General features: G+C 52.4%; 1 protein-coding gene across 1 annotated transcript in view; it reads right to left on the bottom strand.

The window, feature by feature from the left end:
* Nucleotides 1-1078: 1078 nt before the first annotated feature.
* PPP6R2 (protein phosphatase 6 regulatory subunit 2) overlaps nt 1079-14345 on the bottom strand; it is a 77061-nt gene continuing 63794 nt past the window's right edge. Inside the window, exons 17-22 of the mRNA XM_060244535.1 lie at nt 11074-11204; nt 9703-9872; nt 6702-6864; nt 3278-3366; nt 1925-2117; nt 1079-1289 (exon numbers count right to left, since the gene is read on the bottom strand). Of these exons, the coding sequence (XP_060100518.1) occupies nt 1079-1289; nt 1925-2117; nt 3278-3366; nt 6702-6864; nt 9703-9872; nt 11074-11204 (957 nt within the window). The remainder of the gene's footprint in view (nt 1290-1924; nt 2118-3277; nt 3367-6701; nt 6865-9702; nt 9873-11073; nt 11205-14345) is intronic.

The raw sequence follows: 14345 nt of genomic DNA, 5'->3' as shown, positions 1-14345 counted from the left end.
TCTGCGCCCGTGACGAGCTGCTCTGCCCCTCCCCATGGACAAACACCAGCAGCTTCAGGCTTCACCACAGCAGTGGTGGAAGCAGAGCAACGGCCGGGAGCACACAAATGGTCAGACTGGGGGTCTTGTTCAGAAGCTGCAGGCCCTCAAGAGACCCAGCTCAGCCACAGAGCCTGTGGCCCTCTTCTGGGATCCCATGTGGCAGAGACGGCGGCTGGACACAGCATCAAGGCAGGAGATGTCAGAATCAACCCCACTCGTGCTGGGATTGGGCTGACCTTTCCGCTAAGGAAAGCCATCCAAATTTGGGGTTCCTTTACTTACGTGATGCAAGGGTGTCAAACATACAGCCGGGGGCGGGGGGGGGGGGCTCCTGTCCGGCCTGCAAGCAACTGGTGTGAGGAAGGAAGGCAGGAGACGGCTCAGAGTGGGGGGAGTGGGTGAGGAGGCACCCACAGTGAGGAGGGTCTGTGTGGTCAAAGCTGCCAAGAAACAGATAAGGGGCAAGACTATGAGGCTGAGGCTGGGGGGACGGGGATTGTCAGCAGAAGTGGAAGAAGAGGAGGGGTGGTGTTCCCCCCCCCTCCATCCAAGCAGCTTCCCAATCTTCCTATCCGCCACCCCTGGGCCACTTCGAACAGGCTTTCATGAGCTTCTGTAGCAGCACTGAAAGGACACCTGGGATCGGGACCACCTGTCTTCGGAAGGGCTTTCAAGACCACCTCAGCAGCCTTGCTGTGGAAAGGAGATGGGACCAAGAAAAGCATGACAGCTTAAGAGACAAATAGCAAGCAGCAGATACTCCCGGCAGACAAGCCTTTCACAGCAGGAGGCTTCCCCTCCTCCTGCCAATCCTGGCTGCAGCAAGGTCGGCTCTAACCAGCAGCAGGCTGGGCTGGGCTGGCTCCTTGTTTCTTGCCACTTATGCCCGGACTGCCCCCAACCCACACTTGCCAATTTTGGGGGAGGAAGGGGAATGGGGACTGCCCAGTCTGGCAGCACAGCGGTCAGGACAGATGCACTCCACGTGTCTCCCCCACCCCATGCTGGGTGTACGCAGAAGGGAAGGAGCTGCCAGTCACACTGCCCTCTGCCCAAAGCGCTCGCCTGCTGCAGCTGAATCCCTCCAACGGGAGCCTCTCTGAACTACCCCAGCCATCAGATCCAACTGCCGACTTCCTCCGAAAGAGCTGCCTCCTTTTACAGTCATCTTCATCTCAGCAGAAACACTGGGGGTGGCTGGGACACCCTCATCACTGAACACGTCAACAACTGTGTGGAACTGCTCCCTGAGCATTTCACAGCACACATGGCAGAAAACACAGCTCCCATTGGCTCAGGGGACACCCCAGTGGGAGGCGACGGACACACCCTTCCTTGAGAAGCAGAAGGGCTGTCTGTGCTTGAAGCCCCACCTCCCTTGTGCAGCAACAGCAGGGCTGAACGTCTTGCCACAGCATCTTTTCAGAAAGATCCATGATCCTCCAGGCCAGGGTCTCTCTAGGACAGGGGTGGCCAAATTGGCCTTATGGGGACTGTTATTCCCAGCTTTTGTTTTCTAAAAAGGCTCCTTCTAGCATGGTCACGTTGCAAAATGCATACATATGGATTCCATCTTTCTGTGCAAAGAAAGCATTAACGTTTTTAATAAAGATATGTGTGCCTTGCAGCTCCCAAACACCTGTTCTGTTAAGCAAGTCTGCTCCCCCCCACCCCCGCGCTGGTTTGTGGAGCTCCTGACCACCAGGAACCATTAAAGAGGAAGCCACACCCTTGGGGACTGGAGCCCTTCCTCTCTGCTCCAAAGGGAGAGCACAGCCTCCTCTACCTGGACACCCCTTCTCTGCACCCCACTTCCTCTTGGAGCCCTCCTTCCCTGCCCCACGGCCCTTGCCACCCATCCTGCTGCCTTGGCCTTCCGCACCTGGTGAGCACCGCCTTCTCAGTCTCAACATCCACGGCTTCCTGGCCTGAACCTGGGCTGAGCATTCCTGCGATAACATCCGCTTCCTCCTCCTCGCTGCCTGAGTCACCACCAGAGGAGCTGCTGCCCGAGGCCACCAGAGGCGCCTTCTGGGCCAGGCAGAGGTTCCAGGCGCAAGGGGAGGCAGCATTAACTGCACAGGGAGAAAGCAGGTTATGCCTCCCACAGGGCCACGTGGTCCCCCCGCCCGAAAGGTGGCCCATCTGGCAACCGGCCTCCTCCAGTCTGAGCAACGTGCAAGTGCAGCTAAACACCAAGGACTCTAATCAGACTGACGGTTGCCAGTTAGACATTTTCAAATGATGACAAGCTCCAAATTCACCGAAGTCCTCTTCATCCTTGTCTTGAACTTATTAAGAAATCCTTAATAAGTGAAGGGCAAGGGACTCCCGCCAGAGTGCCGCAGGGACACAGGAGTCTTCTCTCCTCTCACTTTCTACATTTACCAGCTCTGCGCCTCCCTTCCACCTGGACCTTCTTGGCCACACCTCTCCTCTCCCACCTGACAAGAGCTTCATCCTTGCTCAGATCTGATGAAGAGTGCTTCGACTAATGGAGATTGATATCCTGGCAAAATGTGCTGGTCTTTATGGAGTCGAACTGTGATGATGCGGAGAGGAGGGCTCCCCCCCCCCCCGGCTGAGCGGTCAGCAACACGCGAGGACAGCTGCCTGGCAGCATTCCAGCCGCTGCTCTGAGGACAGGGAGGAATCAAACGGGTGACTTCGGGACTGAAATATCCTTGTTCTCAAGGCTAAACTCTTCCTGTTCTGAAGGCTGCTGTTGCTACCAAAACCCCAGAGCACCGTCAAGCCATGCCTGCCTCCTTTTACAGTCATCTTCATCTCAGCAGAAACACTGGGGGTGGCTGGGACACCCTCATCACTGAACACGTCAACAACTGTGTGGAACAGCTCCCTGAGCATTTCACAGCACACATGGCAGAAAACACAGCTCCCATTGGCTCAGGGGACACCCCAGTGGGAGGCGACGGACACACCCTTCCTTGAGAAGCAGAAGGCCTATCCCTGCTCCTGCATCTGTCACAAGGGTTGGGAGCTGACCTATCCGGACCAGGAGGCATGGCTCTCCTGACAGGCCCTGCAGTGACCCTCCCCGGAGGCACAGAGAGCAGGGACCCTCCCAGGGGCATGGAAGGGGGAGCATTCCCCTGTTGCCCAGCCTCCCCCTCCACCAGGGCCCCGGGAAGGGGTGAGGCTTCAGCCTGTGGGTTGGACACAGCCTCTTTCCTCCTCATGGCTGAGGGGCCGATGCTCGGGGGCCACCACTTACGGTTCTCGTCTTGGCTCTGCTTGGCATTTCCTTCCAAATCGCTGCTCTCTGTGTCCACGGGGGAACTGCACCTGGGGCCCGCTTCAGAGCTGGAAGGGAAAGGCACCGAAGCCTCTGTCTCCAAGGGTCTCTCTCTCAGGTTGCCTGATGCTAGTAGAGCCCACCTACACCCCCCAAGCACCAGAGGGGAGCCCGACATGCGCAAGGAAGACAGGCAGGAACGGCGCAGGTCTGCTCCCCACCCTGGCCCCAAAAAGTGCTTGCAGGAAAGCCCAAATGGGACCTCTGCTGCCGGACCTGGCTTGTGACAGACAGATGGACAGCCTTTTGTTCTGGTGTCACAGCCAGTCCCTGCCTGGGGGGGGGAGGGGAATGGCCATTCCCAGCAACATCAGCCAACGGGAGAAGCGGGAGGGGAGGAGCCTCAGACCCAAGAGGTGAGGAGATCTCAGGCCGGGGGGAGGCATCCCAACGAAGCAAAGGGGCCAGGAGGTGAGGCTGGAGGTCTGACTGAAGCTGACCTGGCCTTCGGGGCCCAGTCCTGGGGGAAGTGAGGACTGAACCAGCCGAGGGATGCAAACTCCTCCCCCTCCTCTCAACACCACAACCCTCTCAAAGCAGAAACTGCCACCCAACGTAGCTGAGGACACATTTCAGCTCTAACATCTGACAACAACCTTGCGGTTTCCTTCAATTAAAGCTGCCTGCAGGGAGGGAGGAGGAGTAACTGATCTCAGGAAGCAGAAGCTGCTCTCCCCTAATCTACATTTTGCCTCAGCACATTCTGTGACCCTCCGTAAATACAAGCAGTGGCCACTCGCATTTATTGCACACTACCATTCTTCAAAAGTTCACGGGGCCAGGGGGAGGAAGCCACACAGCGGTTTCCTTCCACCAGAATCTCCACCTGATGTCTGTGCTACAAAAGGAACAAAAAGCAACACATGAACTCTGTGATGGACCAGAGAACACAAGGGACCGCCCCCCCACCCCCGGTCAAGCCTAGTCCAGGGAAAGGACACAGCAAGGATTCTAGCCATGGACAGCTGAGCAGAAAGGGCTTCAGGAAGCAGGTCTTCTCTAAACAGCTGATTCCAGGACTGGGCTCCACACACACAACAGAAAAACAGTTGGCTGGTGCTCCTGCGACCCAATTAGCAAGACCTTTCTTCATGAGATGCAGCCAGACTCTCACACACATTCTCATCAGGCCACAGCACAGAAAGGAAAAGGTGGGAAGAAAGCCAAGTCCCCAAGAGGACAAAGGGCCATCGATCCGCAGGAGCCGTGAGGGACTTGGATGGGCATTTCTGAGCCCCTCTCCCTCCTCTCCCGTGTTCTCTCAGCCCTGGAAGCACAACCCAAGTTTCCTTTATAATTAATCTCATGGAAGAAGCCACTGAAACATTTCTACATATGAGATTTTCTGAGATGACCCAGGAAAGAACCTCTAAGGTTCTTCTCAAGGGTCAGCAGACTCAAGATAACACCAGGCCGTCTTTTGGGGAAGCTACAGGCCAATGACATGGAAAAGCCAATTCCCAGAAGGTCTTGCCCTCCCTCCTCACTGGCTGACAAATGTGCTGTGACCGGGGAAGGAGAGTGAGGCAGCCAGGTTCCTTCAGAGGACACCAGATCACTCAGGATGGGGAAGACTCCCCTTCTCTAAAAAAGCTGCCTCCAGAATCGGCAACCAAATCAACGGAATAGCAGATGAGATTCAGTACAAGGTAATTCAAAGCGGGACAGTCACTTATATATTCATGGAATTACAGCATTGGAAGGGACCACCAGGGTCATCTAGTCCAACACCCTGCATAATGCAGGAAACTCACAAGTACCTCCCCCCACCACACACCCAGTGACCCCCTGCTCCAAGTCCAAAAGATGGCAAGGGGGGGGAGAGACACCTCTCCAGGATCCCTGGCAAAACTGGTCTGGAGAAAGATGGCTGCCTGACCCCAAAGTGGTAAACAGCATTTCCTTGGGCATGCAAGAAAGGGACACGAGAACTAAGAATTCATGCAGCCATTCCTGCACTTCCTCTCATGATCTGCCAAAGTTCACAGGATCCTCATTGCTGTCAGGTGGCCATCTAGCCTCTGCTTAAAAACCTCCAAGGAAGGAGAGCCCACTACCTCCCTAGGAGGAAGCCTGTTCCACTGAGGAATCACTCTAACGGTCAGGACGTTCTTCCTAATGCTGAGCCGGAAACTCTTCTGATTTAATTTCAACCTGTTGGTTCTGGTCCAACCGTCTGGGTCCACAGAAACAATTCCACACCATCCTCTATAGGACAGCCCTTCAAGTACTTGAAGATGGTGATCGTATCACCTCTCAGCTGCCTCCTCTCCAGGCTAAACATGCCCAGCTCCTTCAGCCTTTCCTTGCAGGACTTGGTCTCCAGACCCCTAACCATCTTCGTTGCCCTCCTCTGGACCCATTCCAGCTTGTCTAGATCCTTCTTAAAATGCGATGCTCAAAATGGAACACAATAGTCCAGGTGAGGTCATACCAGAGCAGAGTAAAGTCCCGTGATCTGGACTCTAGATGTCTGTTACTGCCCAAAATCACATTGGCCTTTTTAGCTACAGCACACTGCTGACTCATGTTCAGCGTACGGTCCACTAAGACCCTGAGATCGTTTTTGCACTGCCAAGACAAGTCTCCCACATCCTATAATGATGCATTTATTTTTTCCTACCTAAATGCAGAACTGTACATTTATCCCTGTTAAGAAATTTTTGTTTTAACCCTGTTTTCCAGCCTGTCAAGATCATCCTGGATCCTGTTTCTGTCTTCTACTGTATTTGCTACTCCTCCCAATTTAGTATCATCTGCAAATTTCATAAGCATTCCCTCTATTCCTTCATCCAAATCACTGATAAAGATGTTCAACAAAACAGGTCCCAGGACAGATCCCTGAGGCCCTCGACTTGTCACTCCTCTCCAAGAGGATGAGGAACCATTCACAAGCACTCTTTGGGTGCGATCTGTCAACCAGTTACAGATCCACCTAACGGTAACAGGATCCAAACCACATTTTACCAACTTGTCAACAAGGACAGTATATGGAACCTTCTCAAAGCCTTCCTGAGATCAAGATGAACGATGTCTCCAGCAAGGCAGCCATTTTCTCTTGGATGCAGTCCCCTCAGTTTCATTTCAAGGAGCCCAGTGTTTATGCACTACCCCTGGACTGAGCCTGGCTGCATTCATGGGACTGTTAGCCACAAAATCAAAAACTGAACTCTCCAGCACACTGTGATCATGATGTCTGCCTTACGAGTTCCCCAGGAGTGTAGCCTGACCACTGACGAGACCCACAGTGCTGCGCTGGACAGTCATATAAAGGTCACACTCGGACATCCACCGCCACACTCTGCTTATTGTTTCAGTGCTCCAGAACGTCAATCCCACTTACCAACAAAATGGCTGGAAGTCCGCAAACTTGGCCCAGCCTCTCTCTTCTGAAGTCTTGATGTCTGAGGCTGCTGAATCCCACACGCTGGAGCCCACGTCCATGGCTACACAGGAGGCGGCAAGCTTCCCACTGGCGGGCTCAAACACGGCTGTCCACTCGGATCCTGCAAAAACACAAGGCGGCACCCATCCTTGAATGGCATATTGGTGCCTACTGTGGAGAGACCTTCTCTTCTTTCTTGCATCTGTGTGTGTGTGCGTGCCCGTCCATGCCTGGAAGTCGTGGTGACCTGACGACTCTACTTGATCGCCTGCCTCTGCCTCCCATCCCTGGTATTCATTCTCTGGAGGGCTCCCATCCAAGCACTTGGCCTGGCCAGCCCTGCTGGGCTTGCGGCTGGCCTGTCATCCACCTTCCTGGTGGTGGGCGGGGCTGATCCAGGATGGATCATGCCACCCATTTGCCCCACAGGAGGGCTGAAGTCATTTGGCAAGTGACTTGTGCAGGAAACACAATCCCAGTTTTGGTCCATGATCTGCTGAGCTGTGTACAATAACACACACACACACAGAGAGGAGAAAACAAGGAAAGCGCATCCTGTGGAAATGGTAGACACCATCACATATACTTTTTGAGGCCTTCTGGTGAGGGGGAGAAGGAGGAGGAGAAGAAGAGTTGGTTTTTATATCCTGCTTTTCTCTCCTCTCAGAGGGGCTTGAGGTCACCTTCCCTCCCCTCCCCTCCCCATGACATCCTGTGAGAGTTCTGAGAGAACTGTGACAGACCAAAGGTCACCCAGCTGGCTTCAGGTGGAGGAGGAGGCGTGGGAAAAGTCATGCTGGCTCCATGCAGCGCCCACAGGATGTGAGAAGCCAGCGTGAGTGAGGTGTGTGCAGTGATGCAGCTGGGACCCTCCACCCCAGGGCTCCAGGGCAGGAGATGAGTTGTTGTTCCTTCGGCAGTTCTGCAGAGCCTGAGGCCAGAGTGGCCTTCCTCAGAAGATGGAGGAGGCTGGGCCAGAAGCAGAATCTCTTCACCCACCTCCCCCTCTCCTCTTTAGCCAAGTGAGGGTGCCAGAGCAGGCAGAGTGTCCCACTCGGGAGACCAGAAGGGCTAAGATGGCTGCCCCTGCGAGGAGCTCTAGGATCCCAGGTGGCTCTTCCCCCTCAGATCACACTCCCATCTTCTGCAGAAGGCATCCACAGAGAGCGTTATGGAGAGTGAAGCCCTGGGCAGGATGAGGGCCCGGAAGAAAGTGAGCAGCCCCACCCACCTGTTGAAGCCAGATGAAAACCATCCATTACCCCGCCCCCCTGCAGCTGAGGAAGATGATCTCAGAGAGCCTCCTGACCTTGCGTCATTGGTTGAGTGAGAGGCACCTGCTCCCCAGTTGCGCTGAAGGCAGCTCTGTCAACAGCAAGAGCTCGGGGACATAAAAGGCAAGTCAAAGCTCCATGCCACCCCACCCCACCCCGAGCCCAGGAGCAAGCTAATTCTAAGGCCTTTCTTTCTCTCTTTTCCTCTCTCCTCTCCCCCTCCCTCCCTCTCTCTCTCTCTTTCTCTCTCTCTCTCTCTCTCTTTCTTTCTTTCTTTCTTTCTTTCTCTGAGCAGGAAGCTCCATCTGCTCCCCAGACAGAACACAGGATCCGAATGGCGAGGCTGTCAAGCATGGTAAAATTCCATTGGTAATTGATGTTTTAGGGTCCTCCATAAAACTGGTCTGTGAAATATCATGAAGGACCAAGGTCTGTTAGCTCTGTTATTCTTTCCCCTCCCCCTTCTTGCTTTATTGCTTGTGAAGTAGAAGTAGAGAGAAACGAAAATAACTTAAGAGTAATCAGCACCTTCCCATACATTCCCGTTAGTGAGTGTGGCACATCTGGGGAAAACAAGGACGGAGTCCTGATAACACTATGAGAATGGGCCTCCAGCCTTCAACGCTAGCCCACTAGGAGTCCTCCCTACAAGACAAAGGTTCCTCCCGCCATGCCTGTTCACAGTCCGTCAAGCATGGCACTCAACACAGCCATCCCTGGGAGGCCTGGAAACACCTGCTCATCTACATGGGACAGCAGCAACGTGAGGGAAATGCCCAGCTGTGTGATCAGACTGGCCCAGTGGCCCTCGGCTGCAACACTCGCAACACGCCTGCTCTGCCTATCAAACCCATTTGCTACAAGGGCTGGAGCTGACATGAACGAGACCTTCTTGGGCTGGGCCATGGGTGTCATGAAATGCAATGCCGAGTAGCAGAGGACACAGACCAACACAATTAAAGATTTTTTAAAAAGTTAAATATGCTCAAAAGATGAGCACTCTTGCAATATTTTGTTTATTTAACTGTCTCTGCTAACTGGCACCTCCTGCTCTGAATTATTGCATCACAATCTGGGGACGACATCTGCGCTGCAGCAATCCTGAGTATGCTGTTCAGGTGCATCTGTAAGTTGCAAATCTACTTTTGATTTACTGACATTCATTACAGAAATCTCATGGTCAATACTTAGAGCCTAAGACCAAGGGGAAAACATGAAATGGCTGGGCATTGTGAGCTTTTGTACATAAGCTGCTTCATGTGCTGGGCAGCCAATGGAGAAAAGAGAGGGTTTGCTCTGTAGCTCCTGTGTGATTGAGCAAGCCTTGCAAAACAAGCTGTGATGCAGAAGGAAGCGAGAGAGGGAGAAGGAAGAAGGTGACAGTGAGTTGCTCAAAGGCCTGATAGGAGCCCTCCAGGGGCCTGATCTGACCCTCCGATCACTGCTGTGACACCACTGCCCTATCTATTTTCCTGTAACATTTGCCAGAAGTCTTGATGGATCATCTCCGTCTGGAGGCCCTGGACAAGACACAAAGCGGCTGCCTGGCACTATGAAGGCCTTGGAGGTGCCTTGCCAGGCATCTCCCCCACCCATTTTTCAGGGGTCAGATGCTGCTGCTGAGGTGACCCCGGAAGTGTCTGCAGAGGGAAGAAGGCAACCTGCCCCCAGCCAGTCTCCATTACCTCCAGAAGAGTCTTCCTGCTCCAAAGGGCTGCCGGTCCCATCAGCGCTGACAGCGGCCAAGGAAGACGCCTGCTCTGCTTCCTCTCCTCCCGAATCCCCACGGTCATCGCAGTCGCCGTTCTGTAAGTCACTCTTTGATGACCCCTCTGAGGAATGAGATACCCCAAACCTGAAGCACAAAATCAGAACCAACAGTACAGGACTGATATCGATCATTGGCTGTTCCATTCAACTGCAAAAGAGAGAGAGCGAGAGAGCTGGGCCGAGGAGGTGGCAGCCCAGCCTCTGTGGGCAGAGCCTTTCTCACCTGTTCCCTGCAGACATCAGTGCCAAGTTCATGGTGCCCCGAGGAGGAGGTCATGCTCAGGTCCCAGCACTCACGGAACCTCCAGCCCCCCAAACAGATCAGCCCTCAGAGGATCTGGCTCAAAAGATCACATCCAGCGTGCCCCCCCTCCCCCATTTGTTTCTTTCTGTCCTGCCTTTCCCTGCACAGCAGGGCTCAGGGCACGTTACAACGGACATTACAGGCTTCCTCCTGGGGAGGTGGTGGGCTCTCCTTCCTTGGAGGTCTTTAAGCAGAGGCTAGAGGGCAAGGCTGATTCTGTGAATGAGGCAGATCATGGGAAGGAGGGCAGGCAGGGCTGCACCAGGGCTTAGTTCTCATGGCCCTTCTTCCACACCCAGGGAAATGCTGGTTGCCACTTTGGAGTCAGGAAGCCGTTTTTCTCCAGGCCGGTTCAGCCAGGGATCCAGGAGGGTGGGGGGCGGGGCGGAAGGCACTTGTGATTCCCTGCATTATAAAAAGGGTTGAACTAGATGACCCTGGAGATGCCTGTGATTCTGCTCTATAATCCCAACACAAGGAGCAAGGCCAGCGGTTTGTAGGAAGGCCTTCAGGCAGAAATGACGGGTGGCTCCCCCGCCTTGGGCAGATGGGGTCACCTTATGGAGACAGACACTCCTCAACCTTTTCTTCCAGCCAGTTCTCCCTACACAAGCCCCGCCCAGAAGAACAGGCCGTTTATCCAAGTACAGCCTGCCTTTCCACAGTGCCCACAACCCAGAGGCTCAAGCCCCTCCTTCTCGGCCTCTGACTGCTCTGCTCAAGCCAGAGGGGATGCCTGCCCTTCTACGTGCCCAGAGCACTTCTGCCTTGGCAGCTTCCCCTCCTGACTCCAAGCCCCGGCTCAGAACACCCGGCAAGGCGGAGCTGGCTGTCCTGGCAGCGCCTGAGGCTGAGGGAGCACCGGGAACTCTACCCCCCACCCTCCGTGCTCAGCACACCTGCTCCGGGCAGCCAAATGGCCACATGTGTCCGTGTTGCCACTGACCAGGGCAGGCCCCAGAAACAGCCCCTTTCGCCTTACCGAGTCCTGGACTTGACGTGGGTGGCATAGCTGATCTCTTTCTCCTCCCAGATATCTTCCTCGTCCTCCTCGTTATCATCAAACTGCTGGATCCGCTCACTGCAGCAGGCTTCAAAGAGGGAGGCGTTGGGCTACGAAGGTCAACACAGGCAGGGTTACCACTCAGGCAGTCACCCTTGGGAGAGGTGGAAGCAGGGGGCCCCTGGGGAGCAGAAGGGGGTGGGGCCTTTCCCCTTGGCTGCAAGCTGGCGGGCTGCACCTACTGCCAGGAACAGAAGCTGCCTGACCACAGCAGCTGAAGAAATCAGTCATTCTGTGGAGAGAGCAAAAGTGGGGGCACTTCTGGAGCCCCTGGATCAGGGGCATCCCTGCTGTTGTTCCCTGAATGAGCTGCACCACTAAGACATTTCCTCCCTGAATCACATCACTGGGAAAGGCAGTTGGCTTGCCCATACCTGTTTTTCATGGACCTCTGAACACTGACACTAATGCATTGCGCACACACGGTACACAACCTGAGAAACTCCTAGAAGTACAAAAAAGTGTGATAATTCTCCCTCCCCCCGCCTGCCCCATTGGACAGAGCCAGACTCAAGGGGGAGGAGCAATAATGTCTCTTCTGCTCAGTTCCTCCCAGTTTGAGGAAGCCACTAAAAGGAGAGCCCCTCTCTGCACAGACGACCACTCAAAGAATAGCAGTTACAGGTGCATAGCCTGTTTCCACGTCCTTGTGGTCTGTGTGCATCACATTGATTCAAGCAGATTAGTAAGCTTGCTCATCTAGAGGCACTGCAGGCACTACTTAAGAGAAGACAGACTGCACGGCCACTTGCCCCAAAGAAGCATCCCCCCTGCATGCCCCGATGCCAAGTGCATTGTGCTCCACAAAGCTGGCGGGTCATGCCCGAGGCTGCTCATTGCAGTCCAGGAAGCCATGCCCACCCCTGCAGAGATCCTCACCAAGTGTGCTCTAGGCCTGGGGGTGGGGTGGCAGCTTCTGTGCCAGTGGGGGCGTGGGAGCTCAACCGCCTGAGCTGTCAGAACTTGTAACTTTCCTATGTGCTGTTAGCCAGACCAACTCCATGCTGTAACCTGATACTAACCCATGCTATGCTGTATAAACAACTAACACAAGATCCCAGGGCCTGGCAATATTCTGTGATCACTGAAGGGTAACCGATAGCCTAGGGTCCACATCTGCAGGTGGCCTTTTGAAGCCAGGCCGCTTGGCCTTCACAGCAGGAGAGCATCCTCCCTTCTGATAACAGGGCCTGGGAAGGAGACACTTGTCTGCAATCCGTGTGAAAGATGACTTTATGGTATCTCTTCTGACTGCATAAAATGTAACCAAATGCATTACTGTTATCTCGTACCTCCAGCACTATAGTTCTCAATAAAGATCCTATACTTTGTAACGAGTTTGGGAATCGTCTGAAGTTCTTCAAGTGCTGACAAGGTATGAGACAAGCAAATCAAAGGAGGGCGGAGTGGCCGAAGCTGAAAGCCAATGCCCTCCTCACATCTGTGGCGCACCCTTCTCCTGACATCCTGCTCTCCGCTATTTTTAAACTTAAAATTTTTTTATTTTATAAGAAAAAGAACGATAATAACATTTCTTATACAAACACAAGTGATTGGCTCAAACACAGCTTCCATGCAAATGTCGACAAAGGTGTAACAACCACAACTTTTAAAACAGAGAAAACGAAAAAGTAAATAGATAAATAAATAAAAAAATAAATAAAAGAGTGGCAAAAATATGATAATAACCAGCATACACATTCATATGTTTGCATTTAACCATGAATCTACATTTATGCATTGACATCTATACTTATAAACAAAGTCTTGTCCCTAGGCAGTTGCCTAAACACTTTCAAGCAGGCCCAGCCTGTGCAGGTCAAGTTTCAGTATAAAACAAAGTCCAGGAACTTTTTCGGCATTGCATACTTCTTAGATGTGTTTTTGTTTGTAAAGTCTAAAAAAGGAAACCATCTTTCCATAAAATTTCCCCCTAATCTGGGGTTGTCCCCCGCGACGAGTTGAGAAGCAATCTTATCCTGTATTATAAGTTCCCACACCTTTTGAAACCAGCGAGTTATTGAAGGTATCTTAGTGTTCTTCCAAAGTTTTGCAAGCAGCAGTTTTCCTGCTAAGAGCAAGATTGAGATGAGTTCTGATTTCAATTTGGAGTAGGCTGTTTTCGGCCATAAATTAAGAAGGACAAAATCAGGGGTACGAGGGATGGTTTCCTGTACAATTGCTTCAATTTTGGTAATTATGCTATTCCAGAATGTCTGCACTTTTTGACACGACCACCAACAATGGAGGAAGGAGCCAGGAGTCCCACACCCTTTCCAACAGAGAGAGCTGATGTTTTTCTGTGCATGGCTTAGCATTTGTGGAGTCAGATACCATCTCGAGATTATTTTGTATTGCTGTAATTTAAAATTAATGCATCTAGATTTACATAAAGATGAAGTCCAAATTGTATGCCACTGTTCCTCAGTCAGGTGAGTGCTGCAGTCCTTAGCCCAGGCATTTTGCTGTGATGTAGGGTGTGCCCAATTTTTTTGATTTAATAAAAAGTATATTTTTGCAATTACACCTCTCATTGTCGTATTTTCATCATGTATTAATTTCTCGAAGGCATTCAACTGATTAACTGGTAGCATCACAGGGATCACATTGTTTAGAGTATCGTGTATCTGATGATACTCAAACCAAGGGATTTCGACTTTGAATTTGGTCTTGAGCTGCTCACGCGTATATAATTTACCTTTGGCGCTAATGTCAGTAATTCTCATAATTTTCCCTCTTCTCCAGGTTTGGAAGTTTTCTTTGGGCATACCCGGCGGGAACCAGGGTTGCCCCAAGAAAGACATAATCGGGGTTGATGGCTGAGTCACTACAGATCTATACTTGTCCCAAAGTTGTAGTGTGTAACGTAGGAAGGGATTAGATAAGTTGGTTTTTTTCCTGTCCGTTTCGCTAACCCATACAAATTCATTGAGATGGGCAGGAAGAACACTTGCTGCCTCTATTTGCAACCAGGGTAGGTCACAGCTTTTCTTAGTATATATTAGGATGTTCCGCAGCTGGGCCGCCAGGTGATATTTTTCTAAGATTGGCGCACCCAGACCTCCCCTGTCACTAGGTTTAGCCAGAAGATGATATGCTATTCTTGGTTTTTTATTCTGCCACAGAAACAGAGAAAAGCTCTTTTGCCACATTTTCATTTCACCTCTTGGAATATCTACAGGAATGTTTTG

Source organism: Heteronotia binoei, chromosome 8 (genome assembly GCF_032191835.1).
Source record: "Heteronotia binoei isolate CCM8104 ecotype False Entrance Well chromosome 8, APGP_CSIRO_Hbin_v1, whole genome shotgun sequence".
NCBI lineage: Eukaryota > Metazoa > Chordata > Lepidosauria > Squamata > Gekkonidae > Heteronotia > Heteronotia binoei.
This window is presented reverse-complemented; position numbering and strand designations above follow the sequence as displayed.